This window comes from Adiantum capillus-veneris, chromosome 22, assembly GCF_014529385.1.
Source record: "Adiantum capillus-veneris isolate H3 chromosome 22, ASM1452938v2, whole genome shotgun sequence".
NCBI lineage: Eukaryota > Viridiplantae > Streptophyta > Polypodiopsida > Polypodiales > Pteridaceae > Adiantum > Adiantum capillus-veneris.
The window spans coordinates 45,491,227-45,514,223 of NC_140952.1; the positions used below are offsets into that span (position 1 = coordinate 45,491,227).

The window sequence follows — 22,997 nt, forward strand, 5'->3', positions numbered from 1 at the left end:
ACCTATGCTCTACATTGCGCCCCAAAGACTAAATCATAATGACGCTCCTGACATGGTGATTGAGCAATGCGGATGATACTCTACTGCTCCAAGGGTGGATGTGGGTGTGTATAAGACCCATGGCAGTTTCTTGGTCAAAATTCAATATGTCAACAAAAAGCAAAAAGGAATGGGGCTTGTATTGTAGTCCTCAGATCAGCGGAGCAGATACAACCGACGAGAGCAAGCCCAAAGAGATGATTACAAGAGTGAAGTCACAAAAGCCTTAATCCACTAGTCTGGGGAAGAGACTGCTCTACCCCCAACCTTGAAAAAATGCTAGTCAAGTTGAGTGAGCTATGGGGGCGGATGAACGCTGTCTTTATGTGATGGATGCTGATGTGTCAGAGACCCAACCGTTGCTGGTACAAATTACATTGAGGAAGAGTAGTGAGATGGAGAGTGCACAGCTGCAGCCCCCAGACTCCCGACCTTGAAGGGAGGGGGGAGGCCCCTTGTATGAGGCTTCTTTTGAAAATCTACAAAGATCTCCTTTGAGAAGCTATGTATACTTAGAAACGAATGCTAGCCACTCGCATGCAAGGCAATCTCTTCAAAGCTTCCAGGATATCTTTAGCATTGTGAGCTCACTTGGAAATGTTATGACGACATGAAATTTTTCTTCTCTTGGGTGTGAGAATAAGAAGAGGAAAACAGAATAATATATCTATTACCTCGTCTATCACCCAAAAAATCAATGTCTTTGAAAAGAAACAAGAGATTATCACATGGCCTACTAGTGGAAAAAGTTAAAGATATCTAAAATTGTAAAAGAAACTTTGTATTCAACATCAGTCTTCGTTGAAGTGAAAAGGTCAGAGGGAGGAAAGGATTGTACAGTCTTATCAATGACAGCTTTAAAAAAATTTGAAATGAAGTTGGTTTTAGTTAAGCAAAAAAGGCTAAGAAATAATATGGCCTTTGCCCTTGGGGCATGCCAAAAAATAAGAGGACATATTCTATATCATCCCAGCAAAGAGTTCCAGGCTCAGATAAGCGCTAGGTCAGTTCTGCCAAGCCAGCATCCTTGAGCACTGTATGTTCACACATCATTCCTTACCGCACCACGAAACCACGTGCCTGACATAAAAGCCAAGAGACAAAGCTTCCACTTGAAAAAGAAAGCAATCCATAGAACCAAATTTACACAATTACAAAATATGTGCGCCTCATGAATCAGCAAACCTGCTAGTCGAATACAATTGTTTTCTTGCCACCATACCGGATAATCCGAAGTTCACAATAATACCTTATGGCCTTTACAAGGCAAGCTTTCTCTAGATATTCAGACTTCATTGCAAAACTTTCTAGAGTGTCTCGATGGGAGACTCTTTCGACCTGCGAAACACACAACTTCAGCAATATTACTGCCACAGAGTTGCCTTAGATTGTGCATTGTCGAAAAGATCAACTTGAATGTGATTTACCATTTGCTCAATGATGGGCCCACCATCCAATTCCTCGATAACAAAATGACTTGTTGCTCCTATCAGTTTAACTCCAGCTTCATAAGCCTGTGGAGAAAGTGAATTGACAAGATAAGCCTTGATTTACTTAACACTACACAAAATGGAGCATTAAATATTTACCTGCTTGTAAGGATTTGCTCCCTTGAAAGAAGGCAAAAGACCATGATGAATGTTGATGATATCCCTTCCATAAACTTTCAAAAACTCTGGAGATAAGATCTGAATAGCCAGGAAAGCAAGCTGATTATGAAGAAGGATGGCCATTCAAAAGCGATGGAAAAACCTATATATATATTCTTCCTCTGCCCAGTCAGGTGGCCTTTTATCAGTTCTCACCATTTTTCGAGAAATGCAACGATGCAAAACCAGAACACTTTCATTCTAATACCCTGATTGCCATGCCAAGCCCACACCTCATACTCCGCAAAAGTTCAAGACATGACAGGCAGAGACACTGCCCATCCCTCTACAAAGAGTTGCAGGAAAAAACACGCTAGGCTTGGCCGACTTCTTTATACGATTTGACTAGAAGCACTCAGTAGATTCTGCGGAATTGCAATCTATCCTGAACACTAACTTTACCGTAGAGTTCCCTATCTCTTTCCTCTAGGAGTCCACTTTACAGAGAACCTACATGATTAGATAGGCAACAAGATGGTCATGTCCTTGACACTTCCAAACAAGTAACCGAAGGCATATAAAGACCTACAGGCTGAGATAATTGCCTCTCAATGAGTTAAACAGAAGAAAAATACAATGTGCGCTACCTGCATGTAATGCGCCAGCACCAAAAAATCCATCTGAGAAACCAGATTTAGTATTTCCTTTTCATGCCTGTTATGCTTGTTTGCAGGAACAAAATGGTAGGGAATTTTGTGCCTTGCCAAAAAGCGCATGACATGCGTATTTTCTTCTCTCACGTGATTACTGCCAAAACAAAAGGTAACTCACCATCTACTCCCAAAATAAAAGAATGCACCTTGAAATGTGCATAGCTCAAGGATGAAGTAAAGAGCTCACCTTACAACACACATAATATGAACTGGAACCTTCCCCTCTTGCCACAAATGTAACGAGTCCACTAAACAAGGGTCCTAACATTAACAGTTTATAAGCTATTAGTGAAATTGCTAGAGTGCTTCTGACAAGTTGAACATTTAAGCACCATTTCTTCACCTTCCGAGAAACAAGAATGGCTATCTTAAGAGGAGGCTCTGATTCCGGTACTCGAACAATTGAACGTTTTGCAGAAAAATCTTTCTTCAACTTCATGAAATCTTCATCCATTACATCTCGTGGCCACTGTGAAGGATCAAATACAAACTGACTGGTATATGGGTTAGGATCCAAGTTGGACAGTAAGTCACTTAGTAAGAAGAATTTTTAGGGAGTCAAAAGGCGGGGCGCTAAGTATATAACGCTGGTAGCTGCACCTTGTAATTGAAGAAAGGCTGAAACATGAGGTGAAAAAATGGTAGAGAGGGGCTCGTACGTTCTTGCAAAAAAGGCAGGCTCATGGACATTGTCACGATTGACATGCACATCAACATCCAATATGCTTGCACCACGTCGTGAAATACATGCTGCAATTTTAGCTGTGATGCCCACCTGATCCTGTGGCCACAATCAATGCAAGTTGATCATTGGTGCGATGCTTCTCTATTTGAGCCCAAATGATGAAAATAAGTACCGGACACTCAAATGCATGAATGCCGTGGAGCTGCCTGTGGGGGGAGATGAAAAATGGAGCAGCAGGAAAATTTGTGTGCATGCTGTTGCTTCGGTGGTGGACATGACTGAGAACATTTCTTGCAGTAAAGGAGCGCAATAGATAGGAGGCCCCGAGCTTTTGCATATCTTCCCTATTGTGGATGGCCGCGATGAGATGTCATTTTCCTGCCTATAAAGAGCAGAGAATCTCTTAAGAGTGCATAATTATTTTAAGGGTACGTAATCATTCAAAATCAAACTCTCTCCGCTTTGATGCATTTTTGTCAAACACCACAACAGTTTGTCCCCACACAAATACTCTCTCTCTCTCTCTCTCTCTCTCTCTCTCTCTCTCTCTCTCTCTCTCTCATTTCTATTACTTGAAAAATCCCCAAGAATGCCCAAATGGTGATTTTGAGGGCAAGAGCATCACTGTAAAAGCTATATACAACTTGCCACATGGGCACACTGTAAAAACCGATTGCCTCAGTAAAACATCTCTCCTAAGGAGTAAAAAGTGCCCTAGCAAGCTAACCGGAGAGAGGATGACAGCAGCCTCTGAAAGGTAGGCACTTCGACCAAAAGCAGCAATTGTAGATCAGAAACCTGAACCACCACAAGCCACCAGCCATAAAAAAGAACAATGAGCACCTGCAAGAGCTCGGCGTCAAACATATGTGTCACAAACTGCTGACATGTCAAGTCACTGAAGAACGAAGCCAACCTTCAAATCCCAGCCGAGGGGCCTAAACCCTAAGAAGAAAAGCAGCAAAAGTTCCGACCAACTTATGGGACCCCGTCGGATGGGGCCCAAGTGATTCAAAATAAAGCAGGACCACACAACTTCTTGTGTCAAAGTTGATGATGTGGCAGTTGTACGGAATTCCACAATCTGCGTTGGACTACTGACGTGGAAAACAGTACAGAATTCCGCAATTTGCGTTGGCCGTGCTGGCGTGGCAGCCTCTACGGATTTTCGTAAGCCGTGTTGGCAGCTTTTTGGGTGCAGCACTTTTGGACCAGATGCTTTTGAGTTTACTGCTTTTCATGTAACTGCTTTTGAGACCAATGGCCTTTAACCAAAGGACTCAATCTCTGGCACTCCTCCGGGTGAAGGCGCAAAGCGCGAGTACCGGCATTGCACTGAGTTCGAGTAATATAAATAAATACCGAAAGGGGCGCCAAGGTTTGGGGCCAGTACTCTCTCGGGTGGAATTCCACCACTCCGTGTCGTAGTGCTCTTTCTCTTTCAGTTCGGTTGTTGTTAAAGTGCTAAAAGTCTGTTCAGTCTGTTCTTTTCCGTTGGCACATGGTGCCCGTCTCGTGACAGTGGTATCAGAGCTTCAGGCGTGTGCTTTCGTGAAAGCATACTGGTCCCACCAAAGCGTAGACACAACAAACCGGCGCTTCCAAAGTCTACTAGAATTTTATTTGAAGTATCTTCGTGTCCCAACCCCCCGAATTTTATTTGAAGTATCTTGGTGTTCCGACCTCGGACCTATTAGCCACTCCCACCCTTACTTCATTGCTCATCGGGCGCGCTCCCGTCTGCATCGCTTTGTCTTACACGGCATAAGCCATAAAGATCACTTGCAGAGAAGAATGAATTTTTTTTTTTTAGCTGCCGTTTTTCTTAGAGGGAGTGCCATGCAATGGTGGATGTCTATAGCTACCAAGCCGCACACTCCAAGGACTTGGCAAGCTTTCTGAAAATTTTTGCCCAAAGTTTTATGGTTTCTGACATCTTTCTTCGGAGTGCAACTTCTGGCAAAGTGGGTATCCTGAAATGCTTGCCATAGAAACCCTAGCAGATTATAACTTGAAATTTCTCGACATCTCTCAGTAGGTGTCTCTTCTCGAACTGATAACCTCACAGGTCTAGTGTGATTGCTATGTCTTGGGACTACCATCACCGCCCGAGGAACACTGTATGTCCAAGAGATGATGGACCATGCTGTGGTCCGCAACGACCTTATGGAAGAAACCTAACCCTAATTTTTGGTACAAGTTTCAGGATGGAAAGTCAGTCGACTTTTCGAGCTCGACTGATGTCGAGATTGCTTTTTAAGTTTGAATCTGTTTAAGAACTTGTTTGGTGATCCTTTTTGGAATTTGTTTGAAATGGATGGTATCTGTTTTGACCCTATCTTGGTGCCGATTTGAATTGTTTAACTCTGGTTTGAATACTGGTTTCAATGCTTGGTGATTTACTACCGGGTGAAGTAGTAAGAAATGTTGTTTTGGTATTGTCTGAACCTCGAAACGACACAAACAGGATGTCTGGAAAGCGTTTCGTTGTATGCTTGAAAACCTCGGAACGACGCAAACGGGATGTCTGAGGAGCGTTTCGTTGTAGGCTAGAAAACCTTCGAACGACGCAGACGGGAGGTCGGGGAGCGTTGGTTGTGAACCTCCAAGCGACGCAAGCTGCAGTCTGGGGAGCGTTTGGTTGTACAAGTCCTCTGAACTCATGGCCCGGACCTTTTTAGGTTATTTGTGAGGGGAGTGACGAGATAGTCATTGAGTAGCTTCATACCGCAGACCGTCTATCTCGGGGGAGTGCTCAACGGCACTAATCATTGTGTCTTGTAACATGCATATGTCAACATTTGTGTTGCATTGTGATGTGCCAACCACTAAATATTCCTTATTGGATGAGATACTTTTGGGAAGTCGACGACCTAGGATATCAAGAGTTCTGATCTGGAATGAAACTCCTTATTGGATGAGATTCTTATGGGAAGCCAACGATCCAAGAAATGAAGTGCTAAAAGCCTGTTCAGTCTTTTCATTTCCGTTGGCACGTGGTGCCCTGTCACGAACTCCGTGTTGTGTGTGCTCTCTCTCTGTCAGTTCAGTTGTTATTGAAGTGCTAAAAGTCTGTTCAGTCTATTCTTTTCCGTTGGCACGTGGTGTCTGTCTCGTGACAATATGCCCGCCAACTGGTAAAATTTGAGAGCAAGAGGCCATGGATAAACAGAAGGGAATCCATGACAAAGATGAGGGGTAAGAGACAGCTGACGTCACCAAGAGAATACAGGAAGAGGCCACCACATGAGTAACAAAGCATTGCACTAGAGCTGGCAAGAAGCGGTCAGCCAATATAGACACCCCGCACGGGTCCACTTGTTGAAGGTGACTCCTGAAGACCACAATTAGGGAGCGAACTCCAAGAAGACAATGTGGCTCCTGAAGACCACATCTAGGGAGGGAACTCCAAGAAGACAATGTGGGAGGCTTTGAAGGCAGAAACCATGTGAACACTTGCTATAGAATCGTGGTAGATCGAGCAGAAAGCAAAGCAATGAGTCAACAACCCAACAAACCATGAACCAACTAACCACGACACAATCTCAACCCAAACAACAAAACCCAAAAAACCCCAACAAGAAGAAAAGAGAAACGAAACCAAACAAAAACAATACCAAAGAAACTAGAAAGCACACAAGACGTACTCTAAGGACAAATTTTACCCACACTCACGCGCCCATCCGTACACATTGTCATGAATGCGAACGCATAACAAAATCAAATCTACTCTCATAAATAGGTTTTATCACCTAATACTAAAGCCAATTGAAATAGAGAGAAAGAGAGAGGAAAGAAGATCAACACAGTACTAGGGACCAAAAGATGGGCTACTCCACCCCCGATAAAGCATCATACAAGCACTTGAACCATACGTATTACCACGTTCCTTCTAGATCTCCGACTCAACAGTACTCGAAAGCCTCAGCTTCCTAATCTCAGAGCAAAACCCTAATCCTAGCAACCTATGTTCCTTACTCAGAATCCTCGAGAACCAAGGTTCTCACCTATGGAACTCACCTTTTAATCTTAGGGCATGGCATCCCTATTACTCTTAGATGCTTTCACTGGTTCTTCCCAACCAAGTTAGCTACCCAAACATTGTTACTGCTAAAACAATCGGAACACCGACCCTATTCCAAGAGTCCTCTTCCTTAAAAATCTTAGCATCAAGCTATCTTGGAAATGAACCTAGCGACGTCTCCTGCAACTTTTATGTACGTTAAGCACAAAAGATGAATCACAATAGCAAACACTTCTAGTTGGAGAGAGAGAGAGAGAGAGAGAGAGAGAGAGAGAGACCAAACATGAGACACAGGAAGGAGGAATTCCTTCCCTAGAAGCGTTGGCCCTCAAGACAAGCGCCCCCGAAGGGTATTCCTTTTATATTACAAAACATGGCCAATACAAGTTGTTGTCACAAGTGCTCAAAGCCTTCTTGATCTTCACAAGACTCAAGCCTTTGTCGTCTTCAAGAAATGCTGAAAGAGAGAGATCGCCCAAAAACTGATGATCCTCACAAATGCCGTCAAGAGGTCTTTTAGGTAAAAGCCTACCCTTTTGGGTGCCCTTGAACCTTGGCTTTTCAATTGTCCGACCTTTGGCTTTTCATTTGTCCAATCCCTTGGCTTATAAAAAGAAGGGTACCCCACATTCTAGGGTTAATTTGTGTTATGCGCCGTGACACTTGGGGCAACCATAGGAGTAATTGGCAGCATCACTTGGCCGCTGAAATCTGCAACAGCATGGGGAAATCCTTGGCCCCTTGCTTTTCCTCCTACAAGTCCTCCAACTGATCCCAGAACTAAGGGCGCTAGCTTGCTTTCATAGGTGCATGCACCTAGCAAGAATAGAGAAAGAGTCTACTAAGAATAGGGATATAGATGAATCCAGGATAAGCCCAGATTCACCCTTAAAGGAAAGTGCAAGGTATAGACTCATGGTAGTCATCCACAAGACAATATGACCATCAACTCCATCATGCATAGTATTGACTAAATAACACGACATCACCACTAACGTCGTCAGTGCCCAATAGTGGATGTAGAACTAGGTACTAACATATGCTCCCAAACACAACACACAACACACTCACACAACATGAGCATACATCAACACAAAGTTCAACGTGCTGAGTTTCTGTCAATCCGAAGATCAAGGGCAGACTCAGCCATAATGAAGCCTAGCACTAAAAAAAGACAATAAATCGAAAAAATTAGCACAAAAATGAGGTAGTTGATAGGGCATACGCACCACAAAAAATCGAAAGAATTAGCACATTATCAACTGGTGCCTAGACAGCGACTGATACCATGTGAGAGTGCGCGTGTGTCACAATCCAATGACGTGGCATGCCCAGCAGCACCCACACCCCTTGGCAAAACACCCGGAAAACGCGCTGCAGGTGACGTAGCATTGCCGTACGGATCAACTGGTGCCTAGACAGTGACCGATACCATGTGAGTGCGTGTGTGTCACAATCCAATGACGTGGCATGCCCAGCAGCACCCACACCCCCTCACAAAACACCCGGAAAGCCCGCTGCAAGTGACGTGGCACTGCCGAACGGATCCCCCGCATTTCACGGCGCAAAATCCGGAATGCTGACGTAGCATGGGCTGGCTGTACGGCTGCTTTTTGCTACGCAATGCAAGGCTGAATTCTACGCAAATAAAGCAGCTTTTGGGGCATTATTTTTAAGTTGCTTTATTCACCAAGCAATGGCTTGAGAGATGATTGCTTTATTTGAGAAGGCTTTTTATGGGCACCTTTTGGGGCTCTGCTTTTGGCATCCCTTGTAAACCTTTATAAGTGTGGTTTGGGCTCCCACTCTGCAGAGCATCTGGATGCAGAGTCTGAGAGTGAGATGTAACAAACTGCTGACGTCTCAACCTACTGAAGAACGGAGCTACCGGTGCAGAGCATCTGGATGCAGAGTCTGAGAGTGAGATGTAACAAACTGCTGACGTCTCAACCTACTGAAGAACGGAGCTACCGGTCAAGGGCCCTAAACCCTAAGAAGAACAAGCAACAGAAGAAGTGTCACAAAGTGATGATGTGGTTGTCCGAGAGCAGAAAACCCTAACCCTAATTCCTGCCAGAAACCCTAATTGCAAAAACCCTAATTGTTGGAACCCTAATTCTGGAACCCTAATTGCTGAAACCCTAATTTTGGAAACCCCAATTGCTGAAACCCTAACCCTAAAACCTGCAAACCCTATTTCTGGAAACCCTAACCCTAAAACTACAGAAACCCTAACCCTAACCCTTAGGGCAGCAGGCTGATTTCCGAAATTTGCGTTGGCTGATGACGTGGAAAGCTGTACGGATTTCCTTGATTTACGCCGGCAGCTTTTTGGATTTGCTTTTGGACTAGAAGCTTTTGAGTTTTAAAAGCTTTTTACTGTAACTGCTTTTTAGGCCAAGGGCCTTTAAATATGAAGCTAGGGCTCATTCTTTGGCATGCTTCAGTACGAAGGTGCAGAGTCTGGAATACCGGCTTGTACTGTGTTGATGCAATATAAAGAAATACCGAAAGGCGCGCCAAGGTTTGGGGCCAATACTCTCTGGGGTGGAATTCCGCCACTCCATGTCGCGTGTCGTCTCTCTCTCCATTTCAGTTCAGTTGTTATTTGAAGTGCTTAAAGTTGTTCAGTCTGTTCTTTTCTATTGGCACATGGTGCCCGCCTTGTGACAGTGGTATCAGAGCATCATGCGTGTGCTTTTCTGAAAGCATACCGGTCCTACAAAGGAGCAGACAGAGCTATTGGATTTTTATGTGAGGTATCTTGGCCCTCCAACCAACCTGGACTTATTAGCCACTCCCACCCTTACTTCATCGCGCATCAGGCGTGCTCCCGTATTCACCGCAGTGTCTTACAGGGCATAAGCCAATTAAGATCACTTGCAAGAGAAGGATCCAGATTTGTTTCAAGTCACTGTTTTTTTTCTCAGAAGCAGTGCCATGCAGATGTTGATGTCTACAATTACCAAGCAGCATACTCCAAGTACCTGGCAAGCTGTCAAGAAAAATTTTGCCCGAAGTTATATGGTTTCTAACATCTTCCTTCGGAGTGCAACTTCTGGCAGAGTGGGGTATCCTGAAATGCTTGCCATGGAAACCCTAGCAGATTATATCTTGTCAGTAGATGTCTCTTCACGAGCAGATGACCTTGGAGGTTTAGTGCGATTGCTATCTTGGGACTACCATCGCTGCCAAAGCAACACTGTTTGTCCAAGAGCTGACTGACCATGCTGTGCTCGGCTACGACCTCATGGAAGAAACCTAACCCTAATTTTTGGTGCAGGTTTCAAGATGGAAAGTCAGTCGACTTTTCCAGCTCGACTGATGTCGAGATTGCTTTTTAAGTTTGAGTTCTGTTTGATCTTGTTTGGTGATCTTGCTTGGAGTTTATTTGAAATGGATGGTATCTGTTTTGAACCTGTTTTTGGTAACGATTTGTATTGTTTGACTCTGGTTTGATACCGGTTTCCATGATTGGTGATTTTACTCCCGGGTGGAGAAGTGAGAAACATTGTTTTGGTATTGTTTGAACCTCGGAACGACGCAGGTCGATGCCTGGGGAGCGTTCCGTTGTATGTTTGAAAACCTCGGAACGACGCAGGCCAAATTCCAATGCCTGGGGAGCGTTTCGCTGTATGCTAGAAAACCTCTAAACGACACAGGCCGATGCCTGGGGAGCGTTTGGTTGTATGCTTGTAAAATAATTGTTGTAGTGACTCCCGGCCCGGACCTGGATGGTTATGCGGGAGGAGTATTAAGAAGTCTGAGAGTGCTTACTCTCAGCACCTCCAAACGACGCACCCTACGGTCTGGGGGGCGTTTGGTTCTAAAAGGCCTCTATATCTCCCGGCCCGGACCTTTTTAGGTTATGCGGGAGGAGTGATGAGGGAGTCGTTGAATATCTCCCGGCCCGGACCTTGTTAGGTTATGCGGGAGGAGTGTTCATCGGCAGCTTTATGTTTCTATGTCTTGTAACATGCATATGTAAGCATTTGTGTTGCATTGTGATGTGCCAACCACTGAATATTCCTAATTGGATGAGATTGCCTGGGTATGTAATTTTAGTGCATCAAGACACCCGTGGAAGATCAGTACGGTCTGGGTGTGATGGCTAATTTTACTACGCCGGAATATCAAGAGTCCCGATCTGGACGAAAGGAGAACCTAACTCCTTGATCAAAACAGCCGAAAGGAGAAGCTAACTCCTTGATCAAAAGAGGAGAAAGGAGAAGCTAACTCCTTAATTAAAAGAGCAAACTGATTGTCCCTCGGAATGTCCCTCAGAAATTTTTGAACTAACTCGAGTTGTTTTGCAGATATGCTATAATCGCGGACATTTACTCTCTTTCAAGAAGGGGAGATGTAACAAACTGCCGACGTGTCAACCTACTGAAGAACGGAGCTACCGGTCGAGGGGCCTAAACCCTAAGAAGAACAAGCAACAGAAGAAGTGTCACAAAGTGATGATGTGGTTGTCCGAGAGCAGAAAACCCTAACCCTAATTTCTGCCAGAAACCCTAATTGCTGGAATCCTAATTGCTGGAACCCTAATTGCTGAAACCCTAATTTTGGAAACCCTAATTTCTGAAACCCTAACCCTAAAACCTGAAAACCCTAATTCTGGAAACCCTAACCCGAAAAATGCAGAAACCCTAACCCTAACCCTAAGGGCAGTAGGCTGATTTCCAAATTTTGGGTTGGCTGATGACGTGGCAAGCTGTACGGATTTCCGTGATTTACGCTGACAGCTTTTTGGATTTGCTTTTGGACCAGAAGCTTTTGAGTTTTAAAAGCTTTTTACTGTAACTGCTTTTTAGGCCAAGGGCCTTTAAATATGAGGCTAGGGCTCATTCTTTGGCATGCTTCAGTACGAAGGTGAAGAGTCTGGAGTACCGGCTTGTACTGTGTTGATGCAATATAAAGAAATACCGAAAGGCGCGCCAAGGTTTGGGGCCAATACTCTCTGGGGTGGAATTCCGTCACTCCGTGTCGCGTGTCGTCTCTCTCTCCATTTTAGTTCAGTTGTTATTTGAAGTGCTTAAAGTTGTTCAGTCTGTTCTTTTCTATTGGCACATGGTGCCCGCCTTGTGACAGTGGTATCAGAGCATTAGGCGTGTGCTTTTCTGAAAGCATACCGGTCCTACAAAGGAGCAGACAGAGCTATTGGATTTTTATGTGAGGTATCTTGGCCCTCCAACCAACCTGGACTTATTAGCCACTCCCACCCTTACTTCATCGCGCATCGGGCGCGCTCCCGTCTTCACCGCAGTGTCTTACAGGGCATAAGCCAATTAAGATCACTTGCAAGAGAAGGATCCAGATTTGTTTCAAGTCACTGTTTTTTTTCTCAGAAGCAGTGCCATGCAGATGTTGATGTCTACAGCTACCAAGCAACATACTCCAAGTACTTGGCAAGCTGTCAAGAAAAATTTTGCCCGAAGTTATATGGTTTCTGACATCTTCCTTCTGAGTGCAGCAGAGTGGGGTATCCTGAAATGCTTGCCATGGAAACCCTAGCAGATTATATCTTGAAATTTCTCGACATCTCTCAGTAGATGTCTCTTCACTAGCAGATGACCTTGGAGGTTTAGTGCGATTGCTATCTTGGGACTACCATCGCTGCCAAAGCCAGAGTTACCGGGGACGCCCCCTAGCCCCCGTGACGGCGTTCCGGGGCGCAGTTCCCTTCCCGAACGTTCCGAAACGTCTCGGAACGTCAGACGTTCCGTGTGGCCAGTGCAAACCGGAACGGTTGTTCCGGAACGTTCCGGAACGCCCCCGGAACGTTCCGGAATGCCCCTGGAACGGCCAACGGCTACAAACAAATTTGGCAAAAATTGAAAAAATTGAAGTAAATGTTTGGGCTTCTTTTTGAAGTGTGCAAGGCCTCAAGGACTCATAAAATGCACCCCCCTCCCCCTTTCTCTCCACAAGCTAATCCTCAAGGCTCAAGCTCTCTCCCTCTCAAGACTCACTCTCTCAAGGCTCAAGGCTTCAAGCCTTCAAGCTCTCTTCCTCTCCCTCCCACTCTCTCAAATCTCTCCCTCTCCCTCTCCCCCCCCCCTCTCTCTCTCTCTCTCTCTCTCTCTCTCTCTCTCTCTCTCTCTCTCTCTCTCTCTCACATCATCTAGTCATAGCAAGGTTGAATGGTCTTCAAAACGAGTTTTTTGTGAGTATTAGAGTCAAAGCACTCTAATACTCCTTGTATTTAAACACAAGGAGCTAAAAAATGCACTATTTGGGTGTTTTTTATACCTCCCGTTCCGCGCCGTTCCCGTTTCGGACCCCTAGCCGTTCCCCCGTTCCGCGGGGATCCCGTCGCCGTTCCCGTTCTGCGTTCCGGGTAACTATGGCCAAAGCAACACTGTTTGTCCAAGAGCTGACAGACCATGCTGTGCTCGGCTACGACCTCATGGAAGAAACCTAACCCTAATTTTTGGTGCAGGTTTCAAGATGGAAAGTCAGTCGACTTTTCCAGCTCGACTGATGTCGAGATTGATTTTTAAGTTTGAGTTCTGTTTGATCTTGTTTGGTGATCCTGTTTGGAGTTTATTTGAAATGGATGGTATCTGTTTTGAACCTGTTTTTGGTAACGATTTGTATTGTTTGACTCTGGTTTGATACTGGTTTCCATGATTGGTGATTTTACTCCCGGGTGGAGAAGTGAGAAACACTGTTTTGGTATTGTTTGAACCTCGGAACGACGAAGGCCGATGGCTTGGGAGCGTTCCGTTGTATGTTTGAAAACCCCGGAACGACGCAAGCCAATGCCTAGGGAGCGTTTCGTTGTATGCTAGAAAACCTCTAAACGACGCAGGCCGATGCCTGGGGAGCGTTTGGTTGTATGCTTGTAAAATAATTGTTGTTGTGACTCCCGGCCCGGACCTGGATGGTTATGCAGGAGGAGTATTAAGAAGTCTGAGAGTGCTTACTCTCAGCACCTCCAAACGACGCACCCTGCGGTCTGGGGGCGTTTGGTTGTCAAAGGCCTCTATATCTCCCGGCCCGGACCTTTTTAGGTTATGCGGGAGGAGTGATGAGGGAGTCATTGAATATCTCCCGGCCCGGACTTGTTAGGTTATGCGGGAGGAATGTTCATCGGCGGCTTTATGTTTCTATGTCTTGTAACATGCATATGTAAGCATTTGTGTTGCATTGTGATGTGCCGACCACTGAATATTCCTAATTGGATGAGATTGCCTGGGTATGTAATTTTAGTGCATCAAGACACCCGTGGAAGATCAGTACGGTCTGGGTGTGATGGCTAATTTTACTACTCCGGAATATCAAGAGTTCCGATCTGGACGAAAGGAGAACCTAACTCCTTGATCAAAACAGCCGAAAGGAGAAGCTAACTCCTTGATCAAAAGAGCAGAATGGAGAAGCTAACTCCTTAATAAAAAGAGCAAACTGATTGTTCTTCGGAATGTCCCTCAGAAATTTTTGAACTAACTTAAGTTGTTTTGCAGATATGCTGTAATCGCGGACGATTACTCTCTTTCAAGAAGGGGAGATGTAACAAACTGCTGACGTGTCAACCTACTGAAGAACGGAGCTACCGGTCGAGGGGCCTAAACCCTAAGAAGAACAAGCAACAGAAGAAGTGTCACAAAGTGATGATGTGGTTGTCCGAGAGCAGAAAACCCTAACCCTAATTTCTGCCAGAAACCCTAATTGCTGGAATCCTAATTCTGGAACCCTAATTGCTGAAACCCTAATTCTGGAAACCCTAATTCAGAAAACCCTAACCCTAAAACCTGCAAACCCTAATTCTGGAAACCCTAACCCTAACCCTAAGGGCAGCAGGCTGATTTCCAAAATTTGCGTTGGCTGATGACGTGGCAAGCTGTACGGATTTCCGTGATTTACGCTGGCAACTTTTTGGATTTGCTTTTGGACCAGAAGCTTTTGAGTTTTAAAAGCTTCTTACTGTAACTGCTTTTTAGGCCAAGGGCCTTTAAATATGAGGCTAGGGCTCATTCTTTGGCATGCTTCAGTACGAAGGTGCAGAGTCTGGAGTACCGGCTTGTACTGTGTTGATGCAATATAAAGAAATACCGAAAGGGGCGCCAAGGTTTGGGGCCAATACTCTCTGGGGTGGAATTCCGCCACTCCATGTCGCGTGTCGTCTCTCTCTCCATTTCAATTCAGTTGTTATTTGAAGTGCTTAAAGTTGTTCAGTCTGTTCTTTTCTATTGGCACGTGGTGCCCGCCTTGTGACATGAGACCCCTCCCACGCCCTTGTACTATGAGCACAGATTAATACAAAAAGAAATACCGAAAGGGGCGCCAGTCTTTGGGGCCAATATCTCTAGGCACGGAACTCCACCGGGCCGTGTCGAATCAATTGTGAACTGTGAACTGTTTTGAAGTGAATCTCTGCCGTGTCGCGGTAGAATCTTGACTTGGAGTGTCCAAGTTTGTTACGACGGTATCAGAGCACAGCCGATTTCTCTTCTACCGGGAAAATCCGATCCTTTTTACGCGGCACTTATGGATTCAAGCAAAGGACGGTCGACTTTCTCTGCATCCAGAGATGCGGGAAGAGATCACGAAGAAGATTCACGCAAGGAGTACGGCCCGCCTCGGCCTACTCATGTGGAGATTGAAGAGATGGAGCGGAGACGATTGGTTGACGATGCGACAAAGATGATGATCAATCTTGCGAAGGATCCGAAATTTGCCAAATTTTTGACTCAGACATCCTTCGACGAAGTGCACTCTCAATGGCAGAAGGCCACAGAACCACCCCTCAAACCGGCACTCAAGAAACCTCCTACTCCAAGGATGTTTACAGAGCAAGAATTAGAAGAGGGGTTGATACACGGATTACCCAGCTTTTTGATGCGCAGAACAAAGTCAAAAGTACGACAAAAATTAGAAGAAAGAAATTGACTTCCCGGGTTATTTGGGTCGTCAATCTACTTTTGCCTCGGCAAGAAAACACAAGAAGTGTGTGCGATATGAAGGAGTACCCAGTTCTTCTTCTTCTTCTTCCAATTCTTCTAAGGATGCACGACCCCGGCTCACTTCTCGGGAGAGAGCCAACTACATTAAAGAGGGGAAGTGTTTTGGATGCGGGGAACAAGGACACATCTCCGCGAAGTGCCCTAAAAAGGCACCGAAAGAACAGGATGAAGAAAGGCCAGAGAGTTCGAAAGCAGTTGAGGAATGTGGCAGAAAAGGCAGATGAAAGCAGAACTTGTACCACATTGCGTTGGGCCCGAATCGAATCAGATGAATGAAAGTACAAAACTTTGCCGCATTTAGGGCAAAGTGAAAGATCAAGAAGCCCTCATTTTTCTTTGATAGAGGAGCCAAGACCCACTTCTTTTCACTTGAATGGGCGGTTCGATTTGGGATTACGCCCGAGAGGCTGAGGCCAAGCAGAGGTAGTTGTAGGGGCACCCGGATGGGATGTTGCCATTACACCGATCATTGGCAAACTTCGTTTGCAATGCCAGGGGTGTTTAGGGCACGAGGACTTCTACGTAAATCCCTTGGGAGGTTGTGACGTCCTATGAGAGCCGATTGTTTTCAAGGCCGAAATTGACAGCATAGATATATGAGAAAGAGCTTTTGGCGGTTATCCATGCTCTTACTCAGTGGCGACATTACCTACTCGGAGAAGATTTTACGGTCTTCAGAGATCACCAGAGTTTACGCTACTTCTTGTCACAGAAGCAGCTATCGGAAAAGCAGATGTGGTGGGTGAACATCTTGTCACAGTTTCACTTCCAGATTGTCCATGTGCAGGGATAGAAGAACTTGGTGGCAGATGCTTTGTCCCAGAAGCCGTTGGTTCTGGCTATTTCCGCGATACACCATAGAAGCTTCGAGGATATGGTCGATCAGTATGCCACAGATACAGATTTTGCAGATATTTTCACTCGGATACGGAATGGGGAGGTAATAGCGAGATATTCCATTCGGGATGGCTACTTGATGAAGAAAACGATGTTGTGAGTTACACAACCGATGAAGGAAAAGGTTCTAACCCAATGCCACCGTCCACTTTTTACGGGTCACCGCGGCATTGTTACTACGTTGAAAGGTGTGGAGAGATACTTTTGTTTGGGCGAGACTCAAGAAGGACGTGAACGATTTTGTACGCAGTTGCTTGGTATGCCAGAAGGTCAAGTTTTGACAGGCATAAAGCACAGGGATTGTTACAGCCTTTACCCATACCCACCCGCCCTTGGAAAAGTATTGCAATGGATTTCATTTTTGATCTCCCGAAAACACAACGTGGGCACGATTGTTTATTGCCCAGATAATCAGATTACATGGCATGCCTGAGACGATTGTCTCCGACAGAGATCCCAAATTCACGAGTTTGTTTTGGAAGGCTATTTGGGAGAACATTGCCACGCGGTTGCAGTTCTCGTCATCGTTCCACCCGCAGACTGAAGGGCAATCAGAGATTGCTAATTTAGTGGTACTGGATTTGTTGAAGTCTTCTTCTTTGAATCTGAAGACTTCATGGGAAAAGAGTTTTTACCTTTGGTGGAATATGCCTGCAGAAACACAATTAACTCTTTGATGGGGAAGGTGCCATTTGAGATTATTAAATTTGCTACGAAGATTCCACACTTCCTTAGCAGAAAGAGAAGATTTTTCTTTGAAGCCGACCAACTCACGAGGGACTTGGACTTGGTCCGGAAGGCTTTGCAAAAATCTCTAAAAAAGGTAGCAAATCGACATCATCACGATTTGAAATTGAAGGAGACCAATTGGGTGCTCTTACGTTTTGAGAAGGCACGCCTGAGAAAGAAAAAGGGAAAGGAGCGGCTTTCTCGAAAGCTTAGCATGAGATACTATGGACCTTTCCAGATTTCCGAAAAGATAAATCATGTCTCCTTTAAACTGAAGCTGCCTAACACTTGGAGACTTCACAATGTTTTCATGCCAGTCTCTTGAAGCCTTTTAAAAGGCAATGTGCCCGATGATGGGGAGCCAGATGAGCAACCCGAAGTGGAGGAAAAAGAGCAAATACTCGTTCCAGAACAAATTTTGGCACATAAAGAAAGAAAGGTAAAAGGTAAAATGATAAGGCGGTTCTTGGTTAAATTCAAGAACTATCTTGCATTGGATGCGAAGTGGATGGAGAAGGAGAAACTGGCAGATACTCTTCATATTGTGAACCTTTACCTTGAAGCATTTGGTTTATAGCATAGTCCATTCCAAAATTTGAACCCCGAACTCAACTGGACGGAATTTGGTGCAGTGGGTATGCACAAGAGGAGAGTCACTCCACTCATTTGTCAACAAATTGCCCTGATTTTTGATACTAAAGTCACTCATGTCTCTTTTGAGTTTCAGGGATATTGTGAGCTGACAGTATTCTATTGTATGACTTTATGAATTGGAATTCCCGATAATATGATACTGATTTGTTCTTGACTTGTTTAAGTGCAGAAACTGATAGACGAAATGACTGCAGCATTTCGGTCCAAAAGATCTCGATAGACATGGTTGCAATAAGGATTAGTCAATGGGGCATCTATGAGGTCTCCAGTGGATCTAGATGCAATTGCTAAATACATTGCCGATTAATCATGGTCTGAGATCCGAATGAATTTTGAATGTGATTTGTCATGTGATGTCAAGTGATGTCCTGTCGATTGGTACATGTGCTAGATGTGTGTTCCTAGTGCATCCGTACAAACAATCAGTGTCTACTAAGACAATTTATGGCCTCTGTCTGTTTTGCAAGCGTAATGAAGGGCAATTACAATGCTTTCAAGAGGGGGGTATGTCACAATCCAGTGACGTGGCATGCCCACCAGTACCCACACACTCTGGCAGGACATCCCGAAAAACGCCGCTACGGGTGACGTGGCACTGCCGTACGGATCCCCTGCATTTCACGACGCAAAATCCAGAATGCTGACGTGGATTGGGCTATACGGAATTCCGCGTTTTACGGAGCTATACGGCTGCTTTTTGCTACGCAATGCAAGGCTGAATTCTACGCAAATAAAGCAGCTTTTGGGGCATTATTTTTAAGTTGCTTTATTCACCAAGCAATGGCTTGAGAGATAATTGCTTTATTTGAGAAGGCTTTTTATGGGCAGCTTTTGGGGCTCTGCTTTTGGCATCCCTTGTAAACCTTTATAAGTGTGGTTTGGGCTCCCACTCTGCAGAGCATCTGGACGCAGAGTCTGAGAGTGAGACCCCTCCCACTCCCTTGTACTTCGAGCACAGATTAAGAAATACCGAAACGGGCGCCAGTCTTTGGGGCCAATATCTCTAGGCACGGAACTCCGTAGGGCCACGTCGAATCAATTCTGAACTGTGAACTGTTTTGAAGTGAATCTCTACTGTGTCGCGGTAGAATCTTGACTTGGAGTGTCCAAGTTTGTTACAGCGTGTGCGGAAGAGAGAGAGAGAGAGACAGGAGAACACAAACGCCAGAGATGGTGAAGAGGGGGCGATCAGCCCTCCATGACTAATATGAGCAGAAGACCCGTACTGTGACAAGACGGGCACCACGTGCCAATAGAAAAGAACAGACTGAACAGACTTATAACACTTCAATAACAATTGAATTGAGAGAGAGAGAGAGAGAGAGAGAGAGAGAGAGAGAGAGAGAGACGACACGAAACACGGAGTGGCGGAATTCCACCCCAAAGAGTACTGGCCCCAAACCTTGGCGTCCCTTTCGGTATTTCTTTATATTGCATCAACACAATACAAGCCGGTACTCCAGACTCTACACCTTCGCTAGGAAGCATGCCAGAGAATGAGCCCTAACCTCATATTTAAAGGCCCTAGGCCTAAAAAGCAATTACAATGAAAAGCCTTCAAAACTCAAAAGCTTCTGGTCCAAAAAGCAATGCCAAAAGCTGCCAACGTAAATCACGGAAATCCATATAGCTTGCCACGTCATCATGCTAGTGCAATTTTTGGAAAAAACTGCCACATCATCAATTCCACGCAATTCCCTTTAGTGTGTGTGCGTGTGTGTGTGTGTGTATGGGTCCTGCTTTATTTTAATCCTTTATGTCACTTGGGGCTCCACCGGACGGGGTCCCCATAAGTTGGTAGGACTTCTTCTATTACTTGTTCTTCTTCGGGTTTAGGCCCCTCGACCGACATCTGTAAGTTGGCTCCATTCTTTAGGCTTTGACAAGGTCAGTAGTTTGTTACATCTCCCCTTCTTGAAAGAGAGTAATCGTCCGCGATTACAGCACATCTGCAAAACAACTCAAGTTAGCTCAAAAATTTCCGAGGGACATTCCGAGGGACAATCAATTTGCTCTTTTTATTAAGGAGTTAGCTTCTGTTGTGTCTTGTTGTCACGTGACACATCCAGCCCTATGTGTCCGTAGACAAGCTACAGCATGATCAGGGTTCAGTTCAGTCAAGTCAGTCTAGATTAGGAAGTGATCTGGCACTTTTGTGAGTCTATTCGCAGACCGTGCATGTCCAGACACTTAGATTAGATGCATATCCTCTGGTTGCACACAGCATGACCATCAGTAGCATTTTTACAGTGCATAGACCTATTTTCCCTATTTTTGACATTTTTCACTTATTATTCTTAAGTGACTTTTGTTGGGAACTAGGTAAGGCAATTTTGCTAAGTTTGTATAAATAAAAACCTAGCGCTAACACTTTCTGGCAGAAGAAGCAGCAGGAGCACCTTGCTCAATAGGCAACTTCTCAGCAGAACACACCCCGATTGTCTAGCGTTTTGCATCCCCAGCAACAACCTAGCGTTTTGCTTCTGCATCGGCTTGGCGACAAGACTACAGCAAGACAGTCTAGCGTTTTGCATTGCAAGGCCACCGGCAGCAGTAGAGGACCTTTTTCAGCCCTAGTGTTTTTGGTTTGCAGAACAACCCTAGCGTTTTTGCAGATCATCGCGACAAAATCAGCCATAGGACCAGCGTTTTCAGTTTTCAGCCTTTAGCACTCGCAGATCAAGTCCCGAACCTCGCAGATCTCACCTTCCCGCAGCAGTTCCTCGCCGCACGGTGGGATCCATCAAAGTTTGCAGTTTCAGCCCGAAAAGCGCAAATTTTAGCATCTGCGTTTTCAGCGCGTCGTCGTCGCATCGACATCATCACCGACATAGAGTCAGAACTCAGCAGATAAAGATTTGCAGATTTCAGCCATTAGCGTTTTCAGTTTTCAGCCCGTCTCGTCGTCGTCTACATCGTCGACAAGTCCAAGCATTGTGGAGATTTGTGCAATCATAAGTAGACCGCTCTCGCCATAGAGAGTGGGGCCTTCGGAGGAGGGTTTTGCAACGTCTCTGGTGTCGTATTCTATTCTCTATCTCTCAGTCTCATGCACTTCCATTCACTGTGTCAGTTCACTTTGTTTGTGTCCATTGCACTCTCTCACTAAAGGAACAGAAGGCTCTCCCTTCCATAAGAACAAAAGGAACCTTGAGCATAGTTCGGAGCTCTCATCTTGAGCAAAGTTCAACATTCATTCCTCTGCACCTTACATTGGTGTCAGAGCTTTGGCAGTGTTTTGTATCACTCAAGGAAAGAACCACAAGAACCACATAATTTTTTTTGCTTGTTGAGGTCGCACGAACCCAAGTTCACTTGGGCGTGTCGATTCCTAATCATGTTTTTGAAGAGTGACAAGAATCCCAAGAAAGAAGGGCTTGTCCAGCCTCCCCTTGTGTCTCTTTTCACTCATTGAGAGCGGACCGTGCACTTAGCAGCCGGCCAATCGACGTGAGGTGGGAAAAAGCAACCTTGGTGTGAGTGCAAGGCCGCCAAGGGGTGCGCTCGCGGGAAAGAGCAGAACTCGGGTGAAGAGAAGATCCTTCTCTAACACAGATTGCAAGCTAAAGAAGAACTCAAGAACCGCAAGAACCTCAAGACACTCAAGAACCTCAAGAACCCCAAGAACCAAGACCCCCAAGAACTCAAGTTCCTCGTGAACTTAAGAACCCAAGACCACAAGAACCCACGACTTCAGTGGACGGTCATCAAAGTGGAATGGATACTTCGCTTGGAGGTGATGAGCATGAGAGAGGCGAAGAAGAATTTTCCCCACCAGGAGGTTTTTCCGACCCTCCCCCTTCCCTATCTACGACAAGGATTGCCCTAACTCCTATGGAGGCTTTCGACAAGAGGATGATGGACAAGGAGTTTGCAGAAAGAATGGCAACCATAGATCGTGACTACGAAGAAAGAGTGGCAACCATAGAGCGTAAGTACGACTTGGAAGCCAAAGAAAGTCAAGCCAAATTGGATCGCGAGAACAAAGAAAGAGAAGTAGAATTTGATTGCAAGAACAAAGCAAGACAAGAACAGAGTGACTAACTTATGAAAGAGTTCTTGCACTCTTTTGTATTGTGCAGGCGTAGTTTGCACAGAATTAGGAAAAGGAGACTCTCTCCGTCTCTTCTTCTCCACAGCATGACACACGGGATTTACATGATGATAAGCATGATGATTTGAATGATAATGATGAGCATGATGATTTAGATGACAATGACAAGCATGATGATTACGATGTGATTTCTCACGAGCATGATGATTTGCATGAAGATGATGTGATTGTTCACAAGGATGATGTGTTAGTGGATACTTTCTCTAGTGAAGCTAACCTAATTGCAGATTCGATCAATCACGAATAACCAATCTTGGATCTGGAGCCTAGGTCCCAAGAACCCTTTCAAGAAGAACCGATCTTGGCTCTCGAGCCTAGGTCCAAAGAACCCTTACAGGAAGTACTATGTATTCAAATGATAAGTCAGCACGCATTGTTCGAGTGTTTCATTCGTATTTGTTTCCTGTATTTTCGTCAACGTCTTTATGTGATCCCTTTTCCTAGGCATAACATATTGTACGTTGAGCACGTTTCACTCATGAATGAGCACGAATGTATGCGGATTGTTCATGAAAAGCTGAAAAGTATGCATTCAATGAAGTCACATTCTATGTCTCTTCCTTGGCATATGCCACAGTTGTAGA

At 45.1% G+C, this 22,997-nt stretch overlaps 1 protein-coding gene across 4 annotated transcripts in view; it reads right to left on the reverse strand.

Moving 5' to 3' along the window:
- Positions 1 to 776: 776 nt before the first annotated feature.
- Positions 777 to 22,997, reverse strand: part of LOC147429256 (formyltetrahydrofolate deformylase 1, mitochondrial-like) — a 28,692-nt gene continuing 6,471 nt past the window's right edge. Inside the window, exons 2-10 of one of the 4 annotated variants that reach the window (XM_086495378.1) lie at positions 3,199 to 3,408; positions 2,942 to 3,122; positions 2,685 to 2,810; positions 2,529 to 2,602; positions 2,276 to 2,435; positions 1,629 to 1,727; positions 1,467 to 1,553; positions 1,225 to 1,377; positions 777 to 1,119 (exon numbers count right to left, since the gene is read on the reverse strand). In XM_086495378.1, the coding sequence (XP_086351504.1) occupies positions 1,228 to 1,377; positions 1,467 to 1,553; positions 1,629 to 1,727; positions 2,276 to 2,435; positions 2,529 to 2,602; positions 2,685 to 2,810; positions 2,942 to 3,122; positions 3,199 to 3,408 (1,087 nt within the window). In that variant the 3' untranslated portion in view covers positions 777 to 1,119; positions 1,225 to 1,227. Of the gene's footprint in view, positions 1,120 to 1,224; positions 1,378 to 1,466; positions 1,554 to 1,628; positions 1,728 to 2,275; positions 2,436 to 2,528; positions 2,603 to 2,684; positions 2,836 to 2,941; positions 3,123 to 3,198; positions 3,409 to 22,997 lie in introns of all 4 variants that reach the window. The other 3 variants (XM_086495379.1, XM_086495377.1, XM_086495380.1) reach the window with 3 other exon arrangements.